The following is a 17,831-nucleotide window of genomic DNA, read 5'->3' on the forward strand; positions in this document are numbered from 1 at the left end:
TCCGCTAAAATGGATCACAAATTTTTATGACATCACTGCAGACTTTAGCTTCTCATCACATCTTCTGCCCAATCAAATGCTCTCTAGAATCTAAAGTGTCCCGCCCCCTATGCTATAAATACCACCTGGCCAAAACAACCGTTGACACGTCACAGAACAATATGAGTTGGAGATGTGTGTTCGTCGTTCGGTTGCTCAAACGTTCAAGTTTTATTCCGTTTTCCAACTGTACGTCGGTTAAGAATGAAATGGCTAGAATTTAATCACACCTCTACTATTGAATCCAACGTATCATCAGCGCTCGGATTCGCTTCCATGGTGCTGTCAAGTACGACTTGCAGTCTGTGAGGTAAACTAGACGCTATTGGCTATTTGAAAAGGGGGAGGAGCAATATTTCAATATTTCCCGCCTTAGCTTCCTGTTTCAGTGGAAATTATGTCAACGCATCAAACAGATCTCTATGTCGCTTTTACAACATTTCAAATCCCTCAGTTCTCGCCATCTCCAAAAAGCCAAGCCAATGTTGATTCTTGTTTTATTACGAGCTCTGTCGCGTTCTCTTTTTGCCAGCAGACTCTCCTCTGTTCGCCGTTTGTTTAAAACGGGTGATTCCCCGGAGGTTGAAAATGTATCGTGCTCCAACATTTCTCGCTCGTTGTGACAACTAGCCTAACCTATACCACTCCAACACCAAACACATCGGAGAAACTGTTCTCTATTTACAGATATGATGAGACGTGAACGGGCGAGTGACAAATTTCCCACGAAAATCCTGACAGGTCTAAAATATAAACACTTATATAAGGCTTACCATAGTAAATCAGGGTAAAAAAAAAACATGTTTTGGAAGAAGGATTGAGGTTGTTTGATGTCAATTTTGTTTCACTGTTAAACAACACAGACAAAATTTTGGTGCATACCTTTATCTTTTACCGTGACTGTTCATTCAGACCCCTGAAACGACCCTTTAAAAGTGCTCTGGACTATGTGGGGGAGGTTATAATGCTCTTCTCGGATCATGTGATTTTTAGACTGTCTGTTCTCATAAGAACTATCCGGAGAGCTTATGATTTGAGATCTGAACCACCTTTGAATGATTGTGTTGCAGCTCTGCTATGATTACAAGCTCACCCCGGTTGAAGATCAGAGCAAGATCCCATGTCACTGTGGAGCCGCCAACTGCCGCAAGTGGATAAACTGAACAACTCTGAGGTGCCAATTTACCAGAGGAGACATAAAAAAAAGGAAACAGCCAATCCTGGAAGTTGTTTTAGCTGGCGATCATTTTTAAAACGTGCAAATCTAAGAGGAAAACACAACGCTGGAATACAGCATTGTGTGAGAGCCATTCGTATCATTTTCTTGACTTGAAAGGAAAAGGTTCCGTTTCTGTGCATGTGCCATGAGTCTGTGTGTGCGTGCGTGTGTGTGTGAGTGTTTGTTTGCCAGCTCGAATGCGTGTGCGTCACATGGGGCAGATTTCACCAGCGAATGAGGACGGAGAATGAGCGAGAGCACTGTGCCGGGTATGCCTTATAGGTCGATGGAGAGGGCAGGCCCATCTGTATGACGTGATCTGTACCGTAGAAATCAATGTAGAACATCACTGAATGGAGAATGTACGGAATTGACTTCCGCAAAGGGAAAAACATGTTGCACTAAAAAAAAAGAAAACGAAAAAAAAAAAAGAAATAGAAAACGAACTCACGAAAAAAACTCAAAAATACTTGATTCCATGAGTCAGTTTTATCCTAGATATCTCTCATTGTTTAGTGTAAGAAAATAAAGGTGTTTTGTATTTATTATTGTGTGAGTGAATGAATGGGCCTATTTTTAAAAGCGGTTTTATGCCGATAAAAAGGATGCCCGACTGCGATTCTTGCACGCAGTTTGAGATTCTGTTACATCTGTAAATACCGTGTAAATATAGAGAAATATCAGAATGATTGACCAAATACGACCTTATTCACTACCTTATTCATATCGATATTCAGATATTTTAGATGTGCTTGTTCTGTTTTGTTTTGCTTTTTTTTTTTTTTTTTACTCCTTTCTTTTACTTTCCGGAATTATTTAACAAAGACACATCACGATACCACGTGTACACGTGTAATTACGAAACTGTACAGAATTACAAAGGTGATTTCACAAGAAAAGTATTTTCTCTGTGCTTAGGATGTGGTATTTGTAGTGACTTTGTGGTTTATTCATTATTGCTGACCATTTTGTTGGTTTTCATTTCATTTTATTCCATTTTATGTTACGGATAGCAGCGACACGAAATTCAAAACGAGAGACATTCTAGTAAATCAGGTGGGATTGTAGATGTAGGGATAACTGTGAAATGAACTTTAAACCTCACAAACCGATTATGATCACAAGCGTAACCTGAACTGGCACAAGTAGATCATGCTCATTTTTTTATATAAAGGCTGTCTTATGGATTTTATAAACATGCAGCGTCGTAAGGAGACGTCGTCGTCGGGCGCTTTGTGTGTAATCGGTGGGAGGAAGGGTCAGCGTAACTCTCTGAAAAATGTGTACATACGAAAAACATATGCTTGTATTAGTTTTATTGATTGAAGTGAAGCATCTGTTAAGAGAGCGCTATTCATTTTGTAGCCAAAAACTGTTTTTCACACTTCACATGCCTTGTTATTTCAATTTGGGAGTTTCTGTGTGCACAATTTCACGTTGAAAAATGGACAGTTTAGACTTTGTATTGTACTGGGCATGAATTTTTTCAAAAGAGTCCGTTGTATATATTTTTTCTCAATGAACAGCTGTAACAAAATTGTTTCATGGATATTTTCCTTGTCTTGTAAAATACATCAATTTCCTAGTGTTTTTTTGTTTTGTTTTTTTTTTGTTTTTTTTTGCTCTGTATAGTAGTCTAAATTGTTTTGGAAACTGAAGCTTTTTTGAAGTACACAGAGCGATATAGGGTTTGGTATTTGAGGAATTGAATTTACATTTACAAAAAAAATAATAAAATATTTTACATCATTAATTGATGCACAACTTATTTTTCTTCTGGGTTGTTAGTTTTATTGAGATGCTATTATATATTACTTTTGATCAATATTTTTTATTATTGTGTTTTCTGTTTTTGTTTTAATTGTAAAGTTTATTGTGTTTTTTTCATTTGTATGTCTATAGTTTTTATTAATTATTATTTCAGTTTGAATTATTTTAGTACATCAACTTAAACTTAATGAAAACGAGAAATGTTGCAATTAGCTGTAATAAAATAAATATAAGTTGTGTTTTTTTTTACTTTTTAATTTATTTTCAGTTCAAGTGACAGGTTGTTGTTGTTTTTTTCATATTTTTACTTTTAGTTAACTATAATCGTGATGTGTTGATATTTTTGGAGGTATGCAAGATTTAATAACATTTAAAACATTTCAGCCTTCAGCAATTTTATTCTGTGCATTAAAGGCATTTTCGCACATAACGGCACAAACCAGATTTGAAATGAAAAGAATGGAGCTTTTGACAGCGGGGGACAATAATTCTGCCTAACAACAGATCTTCATTTTATCTCAGGGAGGGGGCCGTATGTAGAGGTACATGATGTTAAAAGACCCTCTCGCCTTCCTGGGACAGAAAAACACTACAGCACACCCTGAGGCCTCTGGTAACTCATGTTATACTGACTGTGTTCTTCAACCATAACAAGGTCCATGTCGCACCCTGATCTGACAGTGATGAACTAGTCTTATTTCATGTTCCATGTTATAGTCTTTGACACTCTTTTCACTTTTTTATTACTAATATGGTACTTGATTATTGTTTTAATTAGCTTTCTTTTAATATCAACATCAACAAATGGATCTAATACCATGTGTATTTATATACAGTGGTGTTAAACAGTATGTAGGCTACACCCCAATACAAAGGTCAGTCTTTAGTTTGAATCTTTTTTTTTATTTTACTTTTTATTACATTTTCTGCTACCATGATGTACAGCTTATTGTGGCCAGGAACTGCCCATTTAGACAGGAAGACAGTCTGAATGACATGTAAAATGACCATATAAAAAAAATATTTTGGCATAAATTTAAGATTTATGTATTTGAATTGCATAATATTTCCATCTATTTGGATTTCACAGTTTTAAAATAAACTAATAAACTTAATGTTATTTACATTTGTCAGTTATACATAAATGAATCAGGTCCCTTCTTCAAGCTAAATGTGTATGTATGTATGTGTGTGTGTGTGTGTGTGCATGCGTGCGTCCATTTTACCATAACAGTGGTTTGCAAAGCAATTTGTAGTCAGTTGTTACACTGTCCAAAAAAATATTCTTCCAATTTATCTACATTTCAAACCCCAGGCAATTTATTCATAATCAGGAGGTTGTCCCACCAGTTTCATCTTGAGAGCTAACTGAACTGGAACAATGCGTAATGCTGACCAGAATAAAGCAGGCTGTTTGGCCAATGCCAGAAAAAATGTATGAAAATGATGAAAACCCAAACCTTTGACCAAACATACATCATGCTGTATGTCAGTCATGATGGAAGCATTTGGTTTCAGGCTGCTTTTCTGCCTCAAAGAAAGGCCATCTGATGATCAGTCAAACACAAATTGTTATACTGTATTTGAGGAGAAAGATGTAATGGTCTGGTGGGTGTACGTTATTTTAAAGACCCATGTTTGGGGTTTCATTTATTTATGTATTTTATACAATCGTTAATGGTAACCTTTGTCGTGGATCATTTACAACACACTATAGGTTACAAACTGAGGCAATTAGCTCAATTAAAGTTCTTCACGTTTAACTTGAGGTTGACATCCCTGCAAATAATAAAGGATTATACTTATGCTTTCCTTAATTAAGACAAAGCCTCACTGGGTTACTATGTGGAATCATTAATAAAAGGCACCACCTGCTGGTAAACAGAAAATAAAATGAGAGACATCACATCACACATCACATCTTCCGCTTCTCCGGGGCCGGGTCGCAGGGGCAGCAGTCTAAGCAGAGATGCCAAGACTTCCCTCTCCCTAGACACTTCCTCCAGCTCTTCCAGGGGGACACTGAGGCGTTCCCAGGCCAGCCGGGAGATATAATCCCTCCAGCGTGTCCTAGGTCTTCCCCGGGGTCTCCTTCCGGTGGGACGTGCCCGGAATACCTCCCCGGGAAGGCGTCCAGGAGGCATCTGGAACAGATGCCCGAGCCACCTCAGCTGACCCCTCTCGATGTGGAGGAGCAGCGGCTCTACTCTGAGCTCCTCCCAAATGACCGAGCTCCTCACCCTATCTCTAAGGGAGCGCCCAGCCACCCTGCGGCGAAAGCTAATTTCGGCCGCCTGTATTCGGGATCTTGTCTTTTCGGTCATGACCCACAGCTCATGACCATAGGTGAGAGTAGGAACGTACATTGACCGGTAAATCGAGAGCTTCGCCTTGCGGCTCAGCTCCTTCTTCACCACGACAGACCGGTACATCGACCGCATTACTGCAGAAGCTGCACCGATCCGTCTGTCAATCTCCCGTTCCATCCTTCCCTCACTCGTGAACAAGACCCCAAGATACTTGAACTCCTCCACTTGAGGCAGGAACTCTCCACCAACCTGAAGCGGGCAAGCCACTCTTTTCCGACTGAGAACCATGGCCTCGGATTTGGAGGTGCTGATTCTTATTCCAGCCGCTTCACACTCGGCTGCCAACCGTCCCAGTGCATCCGCAAAAAGCAGAGACGAAGACCAAGCTCCTGCTGCCGGCAGTAAGTCAGACCTGTTCCCGGTGCATGTTGGACTTCGGCAGGGCTGTCCTTTGTTGAGGCTGCCCTAAAATGAAAGAATTTGAGAAATCAGAAAATAACTGCAATGAAGTGAAGAAAATATAAAACATAACTGGGCCAAGTTATACAGTTATGGTAACACTGTGGCCAATAAAAAAACCTGAAAAGTGCAACAGCTGACTTTAAATGTCCATACGATTTTATGACGTCTACATGTTTTTGTCACGATTACTTGTTATACCCTGTGTGAGCAAAGTCAGTAAGTTTTAGTCCAATACAATTACATTAACTAGCATTTTCGGGGGAAATAAAATCCTCTCCGGGTCAAAATGACCCGAACACAATGACCGGGACAATGACACAATGACTGAAACCGAAGTTTCAGGTAGGCCTGTGACAAATTATATTCATTTAAAATTCAAATCTACACTTGATGATGTTGCATGGCTTTCCTGAAAGAGAACACTGCGTAGGGACCCTGTGAATCAGAACATGACTTGCGTCTATGAATAGGATTGAGAGAGAGAGAGGAAGAGTGGAAACTTGAGCCTGTTGACACTCAATTTTACACGACTGGCTGCAGAATATCAAATGAACTACACATCAACACAGCCACAGTGCTCTGAAGGGCAGTATTGCATAATGATGAACTAAAAGAAATGATCACTCTGTGGGATATGAAACATCAAAGTCATTGTCCGAGCGCACTAAATTCAGTTTGCTCTATTGGATCCATAATGAAGATCGAATTGACTGATCAATCTAGCATATCCTCAGACACATGAAAACAATGCAGAAATGTAATAATTATCAAACTGATTTTAGCACCTAAAGTGTGATGTGATGTTTTAAAGCAATTTTTGTGTTGCAAATCTAAACAATCCCTTCAACTCACAATACTGTATCTGCTTCCAGGTATTAAACCTGGCAGAGAATCCATAATGACACAGGAGTCATTAGGTCTGTTGATTGCTCTACAGAGTCCTATTACAGCCAAGCTATATGAGTCCATTTTGCAGGACCAGCTGCACCCCATATTCAAACACTGCTCCATTATGATGATCCCGTATTCCAGGATGATAATGTCTTCACACACACTGCTACACAAATACAAATGCCAGGATGAAATCAGACACCTCCGAAGGCCTCCCGAATCACCAGATCTAAACATTAATAAATCTGAGGAAGCGCTGAGCAGATGTTCAGCCTCTATTGTAGCTATTCAAATGCAATATTTTTAAGTTTATGTAAAATACTAAAAGCACTGAGTGTTTTACTGCAAAATTGCCTTTTATTATGCATGTAGTCTCCATAGATCTATAAAACTACTTCTGAGTCTCACCACAAAACAAATTGAGTTAACATAATCTAATAATATCGTGTTTACCATTCAAGCAAACAAAAAACAACAACTTTATTTTAGTTTAGTTGTATGAAGAAATCTCTTTGATTTAGTGGCCCCAAAAAGCATTAGGCTGTTTGAGTCTTTAAAATGCATGCTTTTTTTCATTTCCTTTCCATATCTTTTTGTGTTTCACAAAAGAAATTGTGTTAGATAGATGATGAAACAAAAGATATATTAAGTGATGTATATTTTGTTTGCAAAATAAGCCAATTGTAGGGTCTCTATAACAATAAGTGCTCCCATCAAATAGCTTTTACATGTAAGACCACTAATATTTTCGCTAAGAAAGGGAAGTGGAATGTGGGTAATATGTTGTTTGCACACATTGAATACTAAAAAAAGTTGTTGATTTAGGGTACAATACAGTAGCGCCCCCTAGAGACTGTATTATGCAACTCCACTGACTGTTCTATAAAACGCTGAACTACAGACATTGAAGACCAGAATTGGTATCAATTAAGCCTAAAATGTACGTTACCATCGGTAATAGGGTAAGTGGAGCATGTAAACTACTTTGTCACAACTACTTGCACAACATAAATCAAATACATTTAATAACAAATGTGAAACGCTTATTGAATTTTCTCCTATTATCTTTGCCTTGACATGATAAGTAGGGTAACATGATAAGTAGGATAAGACTAGGCTACTTTATGGATATGGGTCTAGAGAATCATTTGGTTTCAGTCAGGCTTCAGTTCTACTAAACTATGGCAACATGTAACATTTAATCCTTAAAATGTACTAGTATCTATTTTCATGCTAGTACTTATCTTGTAGACACAAGTGTAGTTTTTTTTTTTTTTTTTTTTTTTTGAGTGTAGCTATTATTTCCGGTGCTCCTGATGGCCAGTACATGCCTGCTAGTAAATATAGTATCTAATAAATAAGTACCAATTTAATAGGCATTAGTATCTAATGAATAAGTAGGCTGCCTAGGCTACTATGTCTATTTAATAGGTTGGCCAACTAGTATCTAATCAATGAGTACCACCAGTATCTAATAGGCCAATTAAGAACTAATAAGTAGAAGTATCTTTTAAAATGGTAGCCTATAAGCACCTAAAGAATAAGCTTTAGTAGCTATAGCTATAGAATAAGCACTAGTAGCTAATGAAAAGTACTAGTATGGAATAGATAGCCTATCTACAAAATAAAAATAAGTAGTAGCTTGAAAATAAAGTAGCTACGTTTTAAGGATTAAATGTTAAAACTGCTTGCCATAACTAAACAGCCTGCTTGCAGATATATACGTCTGCAAGATGTCTGTTAAAGATCACTTCATCTGGAAAGTATCTGCTGTTTACTAACATCTAAGACATCTTTAAGATGTCAGTTTTACATTCATTCTCATAAACATCTTAATACAATATTTTTAATGGGCACCAAAACTATTGGTTACCATAACAACAATCTTCAAAATATCTAATAAAGTCATACAGGTTCGAAGCGACCTGGGTGAGCCTAAATTATGACAGATTTTGCAGATTTAGCTCTTTAAGAATGGGTGTGCGGTAACGACCAGGCGACGTTTTTCTTTCCTTTATTTTGGTTATTTATAATATAGGCTAGGCCTAATATAAAACTAGGCTACAAATACATACGCTTGAATTAATACGGATGGTCTTTGTAAAGATTTAATCATTTTGTCATGACTGTCTTATTTGAATGAATGGATGAATGGAAAGTGACAGTCAGTGGAACTCGGTCAGCTGACACCAGTTTCACACTCGCCCAGACAGATGAACTTCTTAGATAAAGTCTAACTGAGGTAAATAAAACTCTCTTCTTTGTAACAGTGTATTCTGCTACGACTTTACAGCACTTCACCATGCAGTGGAAGGGTGTGCGCACCTCCGGGCGAATCGCCTGCTCGGTGCGGGAATCGAACCCATGACAGAAGCGGAGTTGAATGCGGATGTCCTCCACGGCGCGCTGACACTGATAAGGAACTGGAGTGTCGGGATGTGCTCGTTTTAAGTAAGACGAGCTTCTGCTGAATTTCCACATTACGGACGACGACTTAGGCTGATCGGTAAACTGGAGTGAATCAATTCGCGAGTGGAGAGCGTTTCCCCCTTCATATTAAGAGAAGAATTATAACTGCAGAAAAATGGGAAGTACAGTGATGGACTCCAAGAAAAAGGATTGTGCTAAGAAATCCTCAAAGAAAAAGCGATCTCTGCACCTAAACATGCCAGTGAGTTTATTTTCGCATGTAACGTTTCCTTTAGGCTACTGCTTCTTAATGTGTCGACAATTCCGCGTGTTGCGTATGGCGCCTGGAACTGTCTTTAAAATAGGCTAACTGTTACACTATGTGATCTCATTGTTTACATTTTAACGTTCTGATGCAATTTTGGAATGCTAGATGTTCTATTTTCAGAACGTCTTTATGTTACATGTTGTCTAATAAGTTATTAAGCAACTTATTAAGCTAACATTTCAGTCGATGTGTTTTGATTTGCTCTATTAGGTAGCCTACTCCTTCGCTATTTATCTAATTACAATCGTGCGAAAAGTATATATTTGATAAGAAATCACTTCTGCTTGAGCTATCAGAGCTGTCAAAACATGAGTTGCAAGGAACCTCCCCCGCCCCGATGCGAACGCGTGTTGCAAACATGAACGCGTGTTGAACAGGCCTAACGTTACGTTTGTTTGCGTACGATAACAAAACAGAGCGCACGCGCTAGTGTATTGCTAACGTTTTCAAGAGTATTACCCGAAATATACGCATGAAATTTTACTGTACATGGTTTGGTACGTCATGCTGTTCCATGAGCCTGGCTGTTAGCTGAAAGAGGAAGTCAGGAGGGAAACAGCTGTAAGAGAGCCGTGACTCATCATAGTGTTACATCTCTCTCTCTCTCTCTCTCTCTCTCTCTCTCTCTCTCTCTCTCTCTCTCCTTTATGGAAAGGCCATCTACTCAAAACAAAGATAAGGGAAAATTATGATATTCTGTCTTTCTTGGAGACATTAAGTAAGTTTAGTACTGAAGCCATGTCACCTTGCGTTCTTTATCCAAGTGATTTCTCATAGCATGCTTTGTAGATCCCTCTCAGGTTTTCAAAGGGATGCAACATCATCTAGTCTACTGCTTATAGCTGACAATATTATTTTCAGGCACCATGCTGCTAAGAAATTAGTTTCAGTCTTTATTTACTGCCCCTCACGATCCATATATGATTATTTTTCCCAGTGGAACATTAAAAGAATGTTTAAAGAATATACACACAGGTCTTTTCCAATATTTTTCTTAGTGATTAGTGAAAAAACCTGTTTGAACAAGTAGGCCTATGTTATGCTTGGTCATGACGCATGAGAGAATCAATGGCCTTTTGCCTTCAATGATGTCAAACCTGTAATGCTGACGCACTATTTTTTAAATGAATTCAAACACAAATGAAAGATTCAACAGAGAGAATACTGTTAGTGTCTTTTCTTTCTATTCCTCGCACAAAGCTGTAGTATAGCTACAGAAGCTTAAGGATATAATACAGAAGTTCTATGGACTATGCATGTATGCATTTTAAGAAACATATAGGGTGAAATTCCATTTCATGACAACTTTAAGCTTATCCTTTTTTGTTTCACAGAATAAATTACAGCACACAGGTTTGGTACAACATGCGCAGGAGTAAATACTGATGGAGGTGATGATTTGTAAATGAATTGTTCCTTTAAAATGGCCTACACTTTAAAGCTGTTTTTTTTGCTGAACCTGTGTATCTGAACACTCTGCAAAAAGCTGCAAAAAACGTTCCTCTTCCAGTGCTGCAGAATGGCTAAAGTTCTCTGTTTCTCATTAGAAAAACACCCATTATGCGAGACTAAAGTCTCTCTCTTGTAAATATCATATAACGTAGTTCTTAAATGCTTGTTTGTGGTCCATAAAGCAAAGGTCTTCTTTTGGCGCCTTCCAAAGCTATCAAATGATAATATGAACAAAAAAAGCCGCCTGCTCTACCTTTCAGTTTATCTACAGTTTCATGTTTAGTTTCGGTTCAGGAAAAATAGTTTAAACATGCTTTTCCGATAGATTAGCATGCTGATCATTTATTTTTCTAGAAACAACACATTTTAAAATGATATTCCTGTACCTGTACTGTAGCCTAAAGATCACTTCATGTTTGTATATCATGAAAAGTCCCTTTGGGAAAAACATACTGTAGCTCTTTTGTTTGTTTGTTTGTTTGTTTTTACAATAATGACCACTGCGTTAAGATGTGGGATTTCCATTTATTCATCTGCCTCTATATTCATAACATATCTGTCCATATGAGAGGTGTGTCCTGGCTCCGCTCATAAAGAACTCTCTGTTCAAATGCTGCAGTTTGGGAGGGGTTGGAAATTAAGACATTAAAATCTTGGCCTTAAGACAAAACCATAAAATCCCTGGCACCCGAATAAAAATATTTGTAACTGTGTTCATTAATAAATAACCTTAAATAGAACGCTTCAGACGTAGTCTGGAATGTAATATTTTGGTATTGTTAGAGGTGTATTTTGACTATGATTGCTACAGTGGTAGCGTTTGGTAGATTGGTTCTGGTCATTGTCTGTGAAGATAAAATTCCTCCCTGTCTGCGGTTGCTATGTTTACTTGTTAATACAACTTGTTGAGGATGGCAAGCAATAGCAACCATCTTTGCATCATGTCAAAAAATGGATTAGTAGAACAGTTCATCATTTGGTGCAATAGTGTTCTGCTTTTCCAGTATATTCATCATGTAAATAAAATACACATCTTTCATAGATGACATGTTAAGCACTGCAGTAAAGGAAGTAGTTTATCAATGCAATGTCAGAAAGTGAAATTTAGGTACTTAGCATAACAATATAGTTACAATAGTTTCTAATTTTTATTTTAAAAATGTAAGTATGCATTGAGGTCTGGTCTGGACCTTATAAGAGTCCTATACTCTAGTTGGTTAAACTAGTTGGACAGGAGTAGCAAGTATTGTGAACTGATAATGAATTTAATAAATTGAGCATGTAAATGCATCATCGTGTGCTTTCATTCAACTTAGCCTTGGCAACTTTTGGCAAGTTGGAGGACCTGAGGTAAACAAAGGGTGTAGTGTAACTCACTGCTGAGTCAAGGTTATTAACAGTGTTGGGGAACGTTTAATGCATTACAATATTGCGTTACTACCTAAAAAATGAATCGCGTTACTTAGTTACTTTTCATTAATGCTGTACGTCACTTTTTCTCATCTGGGCTGGGCTTGCTTCATTGTTTTTTAATAACAAATCATATTTGGCAAATGTACATGCCCTTTCACACCAAAAGTTGAATAAGCCTCAGGATGAAGGATTCAAATTCACGCCTGTACAGTAGAGGACACAGCTTAAACAAACCTTTCAGATGTGCTGCCATTCTGGATCACAGAAGAATAGGATGGAGGAGAAAAAAGTTCAACACTCAAGTAATAAAAACTAAAGAATGGAACACAAATGTGATCATTTTTGCTTATTAGTATGGTTGAATTGGATCATAGAGGTCGGCAGCAAAGACATTGGTTAATAAAGTGAGATAAGTAAATTTGTGTTATTTAGCATATTTAATCATTGCGGGTTTGCGTAATATTCAGAGTTTGCATTTCACTGTTTTATTCATTTTGAGGAATACATTTGTGCAAGTGAGATGAGTAAATGCATGCTTACATTTAGTCTAAAAGTACATGTTTTTTAAAGGAGAACTCCGGTCAATTTTAACATTGAGCTAATTTTTTTTTAAATTTGGAGTGCTGTCAATACAGAGAACAACGACAAAAATCGGTGTTGCCTACACCGTGTTATCCTCTTTTTAAAATTTGCACCCTATTGACTTCAATGGGGCATATTTTAAACCTGCTTTTACCCTCTTAACATCCTTGATGTGTCATTACAAGTGCACAGGTCATGTGAGTGATTCCTTTAGAGTTAACACGGGTGAATCTGACTGCAGTAGATGTGAAAGATATGAATAAAAATGAAGTTAATTCGGCCAGCGCTCATACCTGTATTTACATCCTGTTTTCGGTTGAAGTCCAAAGTAGTCGATTGTCGAGTTCACGCGCATATGTTTAGTTACCTATGACCAGAGAATGTCTAATAGGAAGAGAATTGGCACTCTCTGCTTACTTCCGGTTTCTGGACTGGCTGCAGTAACACGTCTCTGTCCATGCGGAGGCGCTCGCAGGCGAGTGCAGAATGAATGGAGGTCTATGGCGAAAAACCCTCAAAATCCACTTTTCTCAGGATATAATTTTTTGTCTAGTAATTTGAATGTTGTATTCGAAAGGAGATGCAAAGAAATTACACATTGCTGGGTGTTAGATTTTTTAGAGTCACTTATTTGGTTTAAAAAGTCTTTTAAAATGTCAATGACGTCAGAATGCTGACGTCATTAGCAGAATGCTAGCGTGTTATGGGCAACAACAACTCAACCTGTAAGAAATCGAAAAGAAATAAGTACTCGTTCATTCAACTTTCGACCTATAACCCATGTTGAACTTGCAAAACCTACAATAAAATCTGAGATTTCTCAACGGCAATAGGGTGAAAGAGACACATTTAGCCGTCTAGCCCCTTAGACTCCCATTCAGTCTGCACTCGCCCGCGATCACCTCCAGTGGAATTCTAATGGAACTGCAACCAAGATCGATACAATGGGGCTAATAGGAAGTGCCAAGGCTCTCCGTAGACGGGCTCTGCTATGATCACGCGCGTGAACTCGACAATCGACTACTTTGGACTTCAACCGAAAACAGGATGTAAATACAGGTATGAGCGCTGGCCGAATTAACTTCATTTTTATTCATATCTTTCACATCTACTGCAGTCAGATTCACACGTGTTCACTCTGAAGGAATCACTCACATTGGCTGGGCACTTGTAATGACACATCAAGGATGTTAAGAGGGTAAAAGCAGGTTTAAAATATGCCCCATTGAAGTCAATAGGGTGCAAATTTTAAAAAGAGGATAACACGGTGTAGGCAACACCGATTTTTGTCATTGTTTTCTGTACTGACAGCACTCCAAATTTACAAAAAAATTAGCTCAATGTTAAAATTGACCGGAGTTCTCCTTTAAATTACACACACACAACACCTCTGCATCTTACTCCTGATTTCTCTCAACATGCGGACAGGAGAGCTGTCAGTCAATAAATGGGAAATAAAAGAAAGTTGTATTACTTATTTGAAAAAGTAACTCAGATATTTTCTTGTAAATTTAAAAGTAATTAGTTACTTGAAAAAAGTAATCTGATTACTTGTAATACGTTACCCCCAACAATGGTTATGTCAGCCAAATACTTAGCTTAGTTACTTTAGTACTTTTATATACTATTGTGAATTTGAATGATTGTTGCTTTTTGTATGCAAAACTATTTGCATTTAGTTTTTCTCAGTCTTCTGAGTTACCTTACTTTTACTAAATCATTCTTGGGATGAATGCAGCACGTATTTTAGTGCCATAATACATCTTTGTGTACATTGTTTGAAACGCATTAGGTCATTCTATTGTGGAAGTGAAACATCTAAAAACCAATTGTGTTCGAGCTACGCTTTGTTCAGTGTCTACTCTTTTAAGAATGTTGAACAAATGTTGAACAGTTGCCTAAAACATGTCTAAACTTTGACATTCTCCCCAAACTTTGACTTCTCCCCAAACCCCACAGTGAGGTTTTTTTCAAGCCCAACAAAAAGGCATCATGCTACAAAACCAACCAATGTTTGATCCTGTTCCCAGTCTGCATTCATTGAATAAAAGATTAGAGAGTCCATTTTGTCTTTCTTTATGAGTATAAGAAATGTCTGGCAGAGCAATGTATGCTTGCCAAGCGTCTCACTTACATAGTGATAAATCATATCTTAAATGGCTGTTTAAACCCAATTTTGTACATTATTTAACATCATCTGCTTAAAGAATAATGAGGTTAACGATTGCAAAATCACATTGATTCTGTTAAGCTTCATTCATTGTTTCTTCATTCATTCACTATTTTCTGAAGTCATTGATTTAAAATACTTTTTTTCTCTTTAAAAGACCATGTTTTGAGTCGTATGGCTTGGCTTTTATCGTTAACGCTGATGTGTTGTCTTTTAACAGGATTTGAGCACATTGGAATCCTCTCTTATGGACGGAGAGACTGACAGATCAGGAAAAGATGAAATACAAAAGGTAAAATACACAAACCAGTTTTTGTCCATGATGAGCGTTCCAAATCATTAATTTCAGCATGCTGCCTTACTGTATAAAGCTGCTGTATGTAGAGAGTAGAGAGCAAAACTAGGTCACTAGGTTTTGGAACAGATCCTTTGCATGTGCGATTTGAAGGAATTATATGTGGATTGTTACATGATGAGTTATATTACACATAAACTTGTCCAAACATATTCTTTGTTGGTAAAAAAACTGATTGTGCCAGTGCTGCCCATACTAGTTTTGTTGCTAGATTGGCATAGAAAGGTTGGGCTGAGACGTTAGGGAAACCTGCTCATGATTAAAAGGCGAGGCAAACTTTCTTTTCACACGCTATTCTTTCAATGTCATACTCAACAATTTAAATGCTGTCTCTACGTCTACGGTTATGGATGATGATTTTGCAGAGTAAGGGAAAAAACTATGCCAGCACTTAAATGTGCCAGAATTACTAAGTGAAGTATATAAATGGCAGTATTTGTAATAGGTCAGAGTGAAATGGTCATGCCATGCACAAGTAGTTTTGCATTATTTAGCACCATATTACTGCTAACTCTAATGGCTTTTATATTTATTTACTTATTTATTTATTTAAAAATGATTCACCCAGCCTTGGACGTTTTCACGTTTTCTTATTTTAATTACAACATCTAATATGTATATCTCACCCACTCAGAGCTAAGCTTTAAGGTGACGCCTACCCTTCCCCTTGTAATCAAAGGCCATGCAAAGCCGGGCCAATGAACACAGCCTGTGAAGCAACCGCAGCCTAGTGAATGGGCACATTAGCAAATAAACAATCTAAGTGTTTGCCAAAGAGTTGAAGGTCAGTACTTTGAAATACTAACTATTTAGGGCACTAGACGCACTGCTGGCTTAACTTGAAACTGATTGTTCATTGTGCAATGAGGTTTGAGAAAACATGCTTGCTTTCAGGTTGCCTTTGTGTACTGAGATCAGCCACACAGAACAGCTAAACTTTGAAATAGTTAATATACTGATATTTGCATAGTTTTTTGTTTTGTTTTTACTTTCTTAATTCTCACAAAATTGTAAATGTGTATAAATACTGAAATGCAAATATATAATTTTGTGAGAATTAACTATGCAAATATCAGTGGCTGATCTTAGTACACAAAGGCAATCTGAAGTATAGTATAGTTAATTTATTAACTATACTTTGGTAACTTAACAAATCTTTTATAAAGTTGCCAAAGGATAGTTAATAAATTAATCTATAGTTAATAAGAAGTCAGTACACTTCATATTACAAGATTGTTTTGAAGCCTTGATGTGACTTGAAGCCTTGAGATAACTACACTATCTCTCCTCCAATTCTTGCTGAAAATATTTCTCCTTCGGTGTGTGTTGTGCAATGTTTTGGCTTTGTCTTGCTATTTTCAAGTAGTATGTTGATGTAGTGACATTCTCATCCTGTTTCACCCTGGTATCACATCAATGCATTGATGCACTTCATTCTCGCTTCAACTTCATGGCAAAGCTCTCTGTTCCTGCCTGATTCAAAAGTCTCAAACTTCAAAACTACTGGGCAGATACAGCTGATGTTTCAGGAGATTCCATATCGATTGTCCGTTATTGAGCTGGAGATACCATGTTATATACAAAATGAAGTGTGGAATGTTGGACACTCCATGCACTCAATTGTCACAGCTTTCCTTACGTAGCAGAAGCAGAGGGAGGGGGAAGTATAATATAAGTGTATAGTGTATATTGCGTCATTTGGGTCATAAATACAATCTCTTAGAATACTTCAATAACTCTAAAAGTTCATTTAATGAAAATATTTACTTTTGTCCCACAGGGTTACAGAAGTGACTCAGCTAGCCCATGTTTGAGGTCTCCTGCCAGTCAGCCCTGTACCCCAGTTTCAGCCCCCATTTTTCCCAGGACCAGTTCAGGATCTCCTAAAACCCTCTTCCCACGACCACTATCTTCTCACCAGGACTCACCTCCCAAATCTCCCCGCCGTCTCAGTTTCAGTGGTATCTTCCGCTCCTCGTCCAGCTCAGCCCCTGCCAGCATCAAGCTCTTCTCCAGATCTAGAAAAAGTGAGACACAAGTCTATTCATGTCATATTTTCAATTGATTTGAACCCATATTCTTTTCAATTAATAGAAAATACTGCATATTCCAGGCTTGGTGATTAATGAAATGGTTAATGCAGTACAATATCCTGGCCCTGTTTTAAGGTTGTTTTATTATTTAGCTGATGAACTTAGCTGTACCTGAGCCTGTTATATGTTATATTATATTATATTATATTATATTATTCAAAATTGTTGCACAGTCATATATACTGTAGTCACTACCTTACAATGGTTTTGTGTCTTAGCTGTTAATTTTGTATCTTGCAAGAATGCTGTATTGAGTAGGGTTGGATTTTAACGATTCTGATTCCAAATCTGCTTATCAATTCCTATTCCTAATTTCGATTCCAAGAAGGTAAAAAAAAA

At 37.6% G+C, this 17,831-nt stretch overlaps 2 protein-coding genes across 15 annotated transcripts in view; both read left to right on the forward strand.

The window, feature by feature from the left end:
• Positions 1-3,011, forward strand: part of kmt2cb (lysine (K)-specific methyltransferase 2Cb) — a 104,961-nt gene extending 101,950 nt beyond the window's left edge. For 5 of the 6 annotated variants that reach the window (XM_084118800.1, XM_084118797.1, XM_084118799.1 and 2 more), the window contains one exon: positions 1,110-3,011. In XM_084118800.1, coding sequence (XP_083974926.1) covers positions 1,110-1,202 — 93 coding nt within the window. In that variant the 3' untranslated portion in view covers positions 1,203-3,011. The remainder of the gene's footprint in view (positions 1-1,109) is intronic. The other variant, XM_084118802.1, reaches the window with a different exon arrangement.
• A 5,973-nt stretch (positions 3,012-8,984) lies between these two features.
• Positions 8,985-17,831, forward strand: part of prkag2b (protein kinase, AMP-activated, gamma 2 non-catalytic subunit b) — a 38,878-nt gene continuing 30,031 nt past the window's right edge. For 4 of the 9 annotated variants that reach the window (XR_014607005.1, XR_014607006.1, XM_084118806.1 and 1 more), the window contains exons 1-3: positions 8,993-9,361; positions 15,265-15,336; positions 17,180-17,426. Coding sequence is in view for 2 of the 9 variants with exons in the window: in XM_084118806.1 (XP_083974932.1) it covers positions 9,275-9,361; positions 15,265-15,336; positions 17,180-17,426 (406 nt within the window). In the remaining 7 variants the exon portion in view is untranslated. Of the gene's footprint in view, positions 9,362-15,264; positions 15,337-16,051; positions 16,184-17,179; positions 17,427-17,831 lie in introns of those variants that run through there. The other 5 variants (XM_084118808.1, XM_084118804.1, XM_084118803.1 and 2 more) reach the window with 4 other exon arrangements.

This window comes from Abramis brama, assembly GCF_963993115.1.
Source record: "Abramis brama genome assembly, chromosome: 7".
In the NCBI taxonomy this organism is placed as follows: Eukaryota; Metazoa; Chordata; class Actinopteri; order Cypriniformes; family Leuciscidae; genus Abramis; species Abramis brama.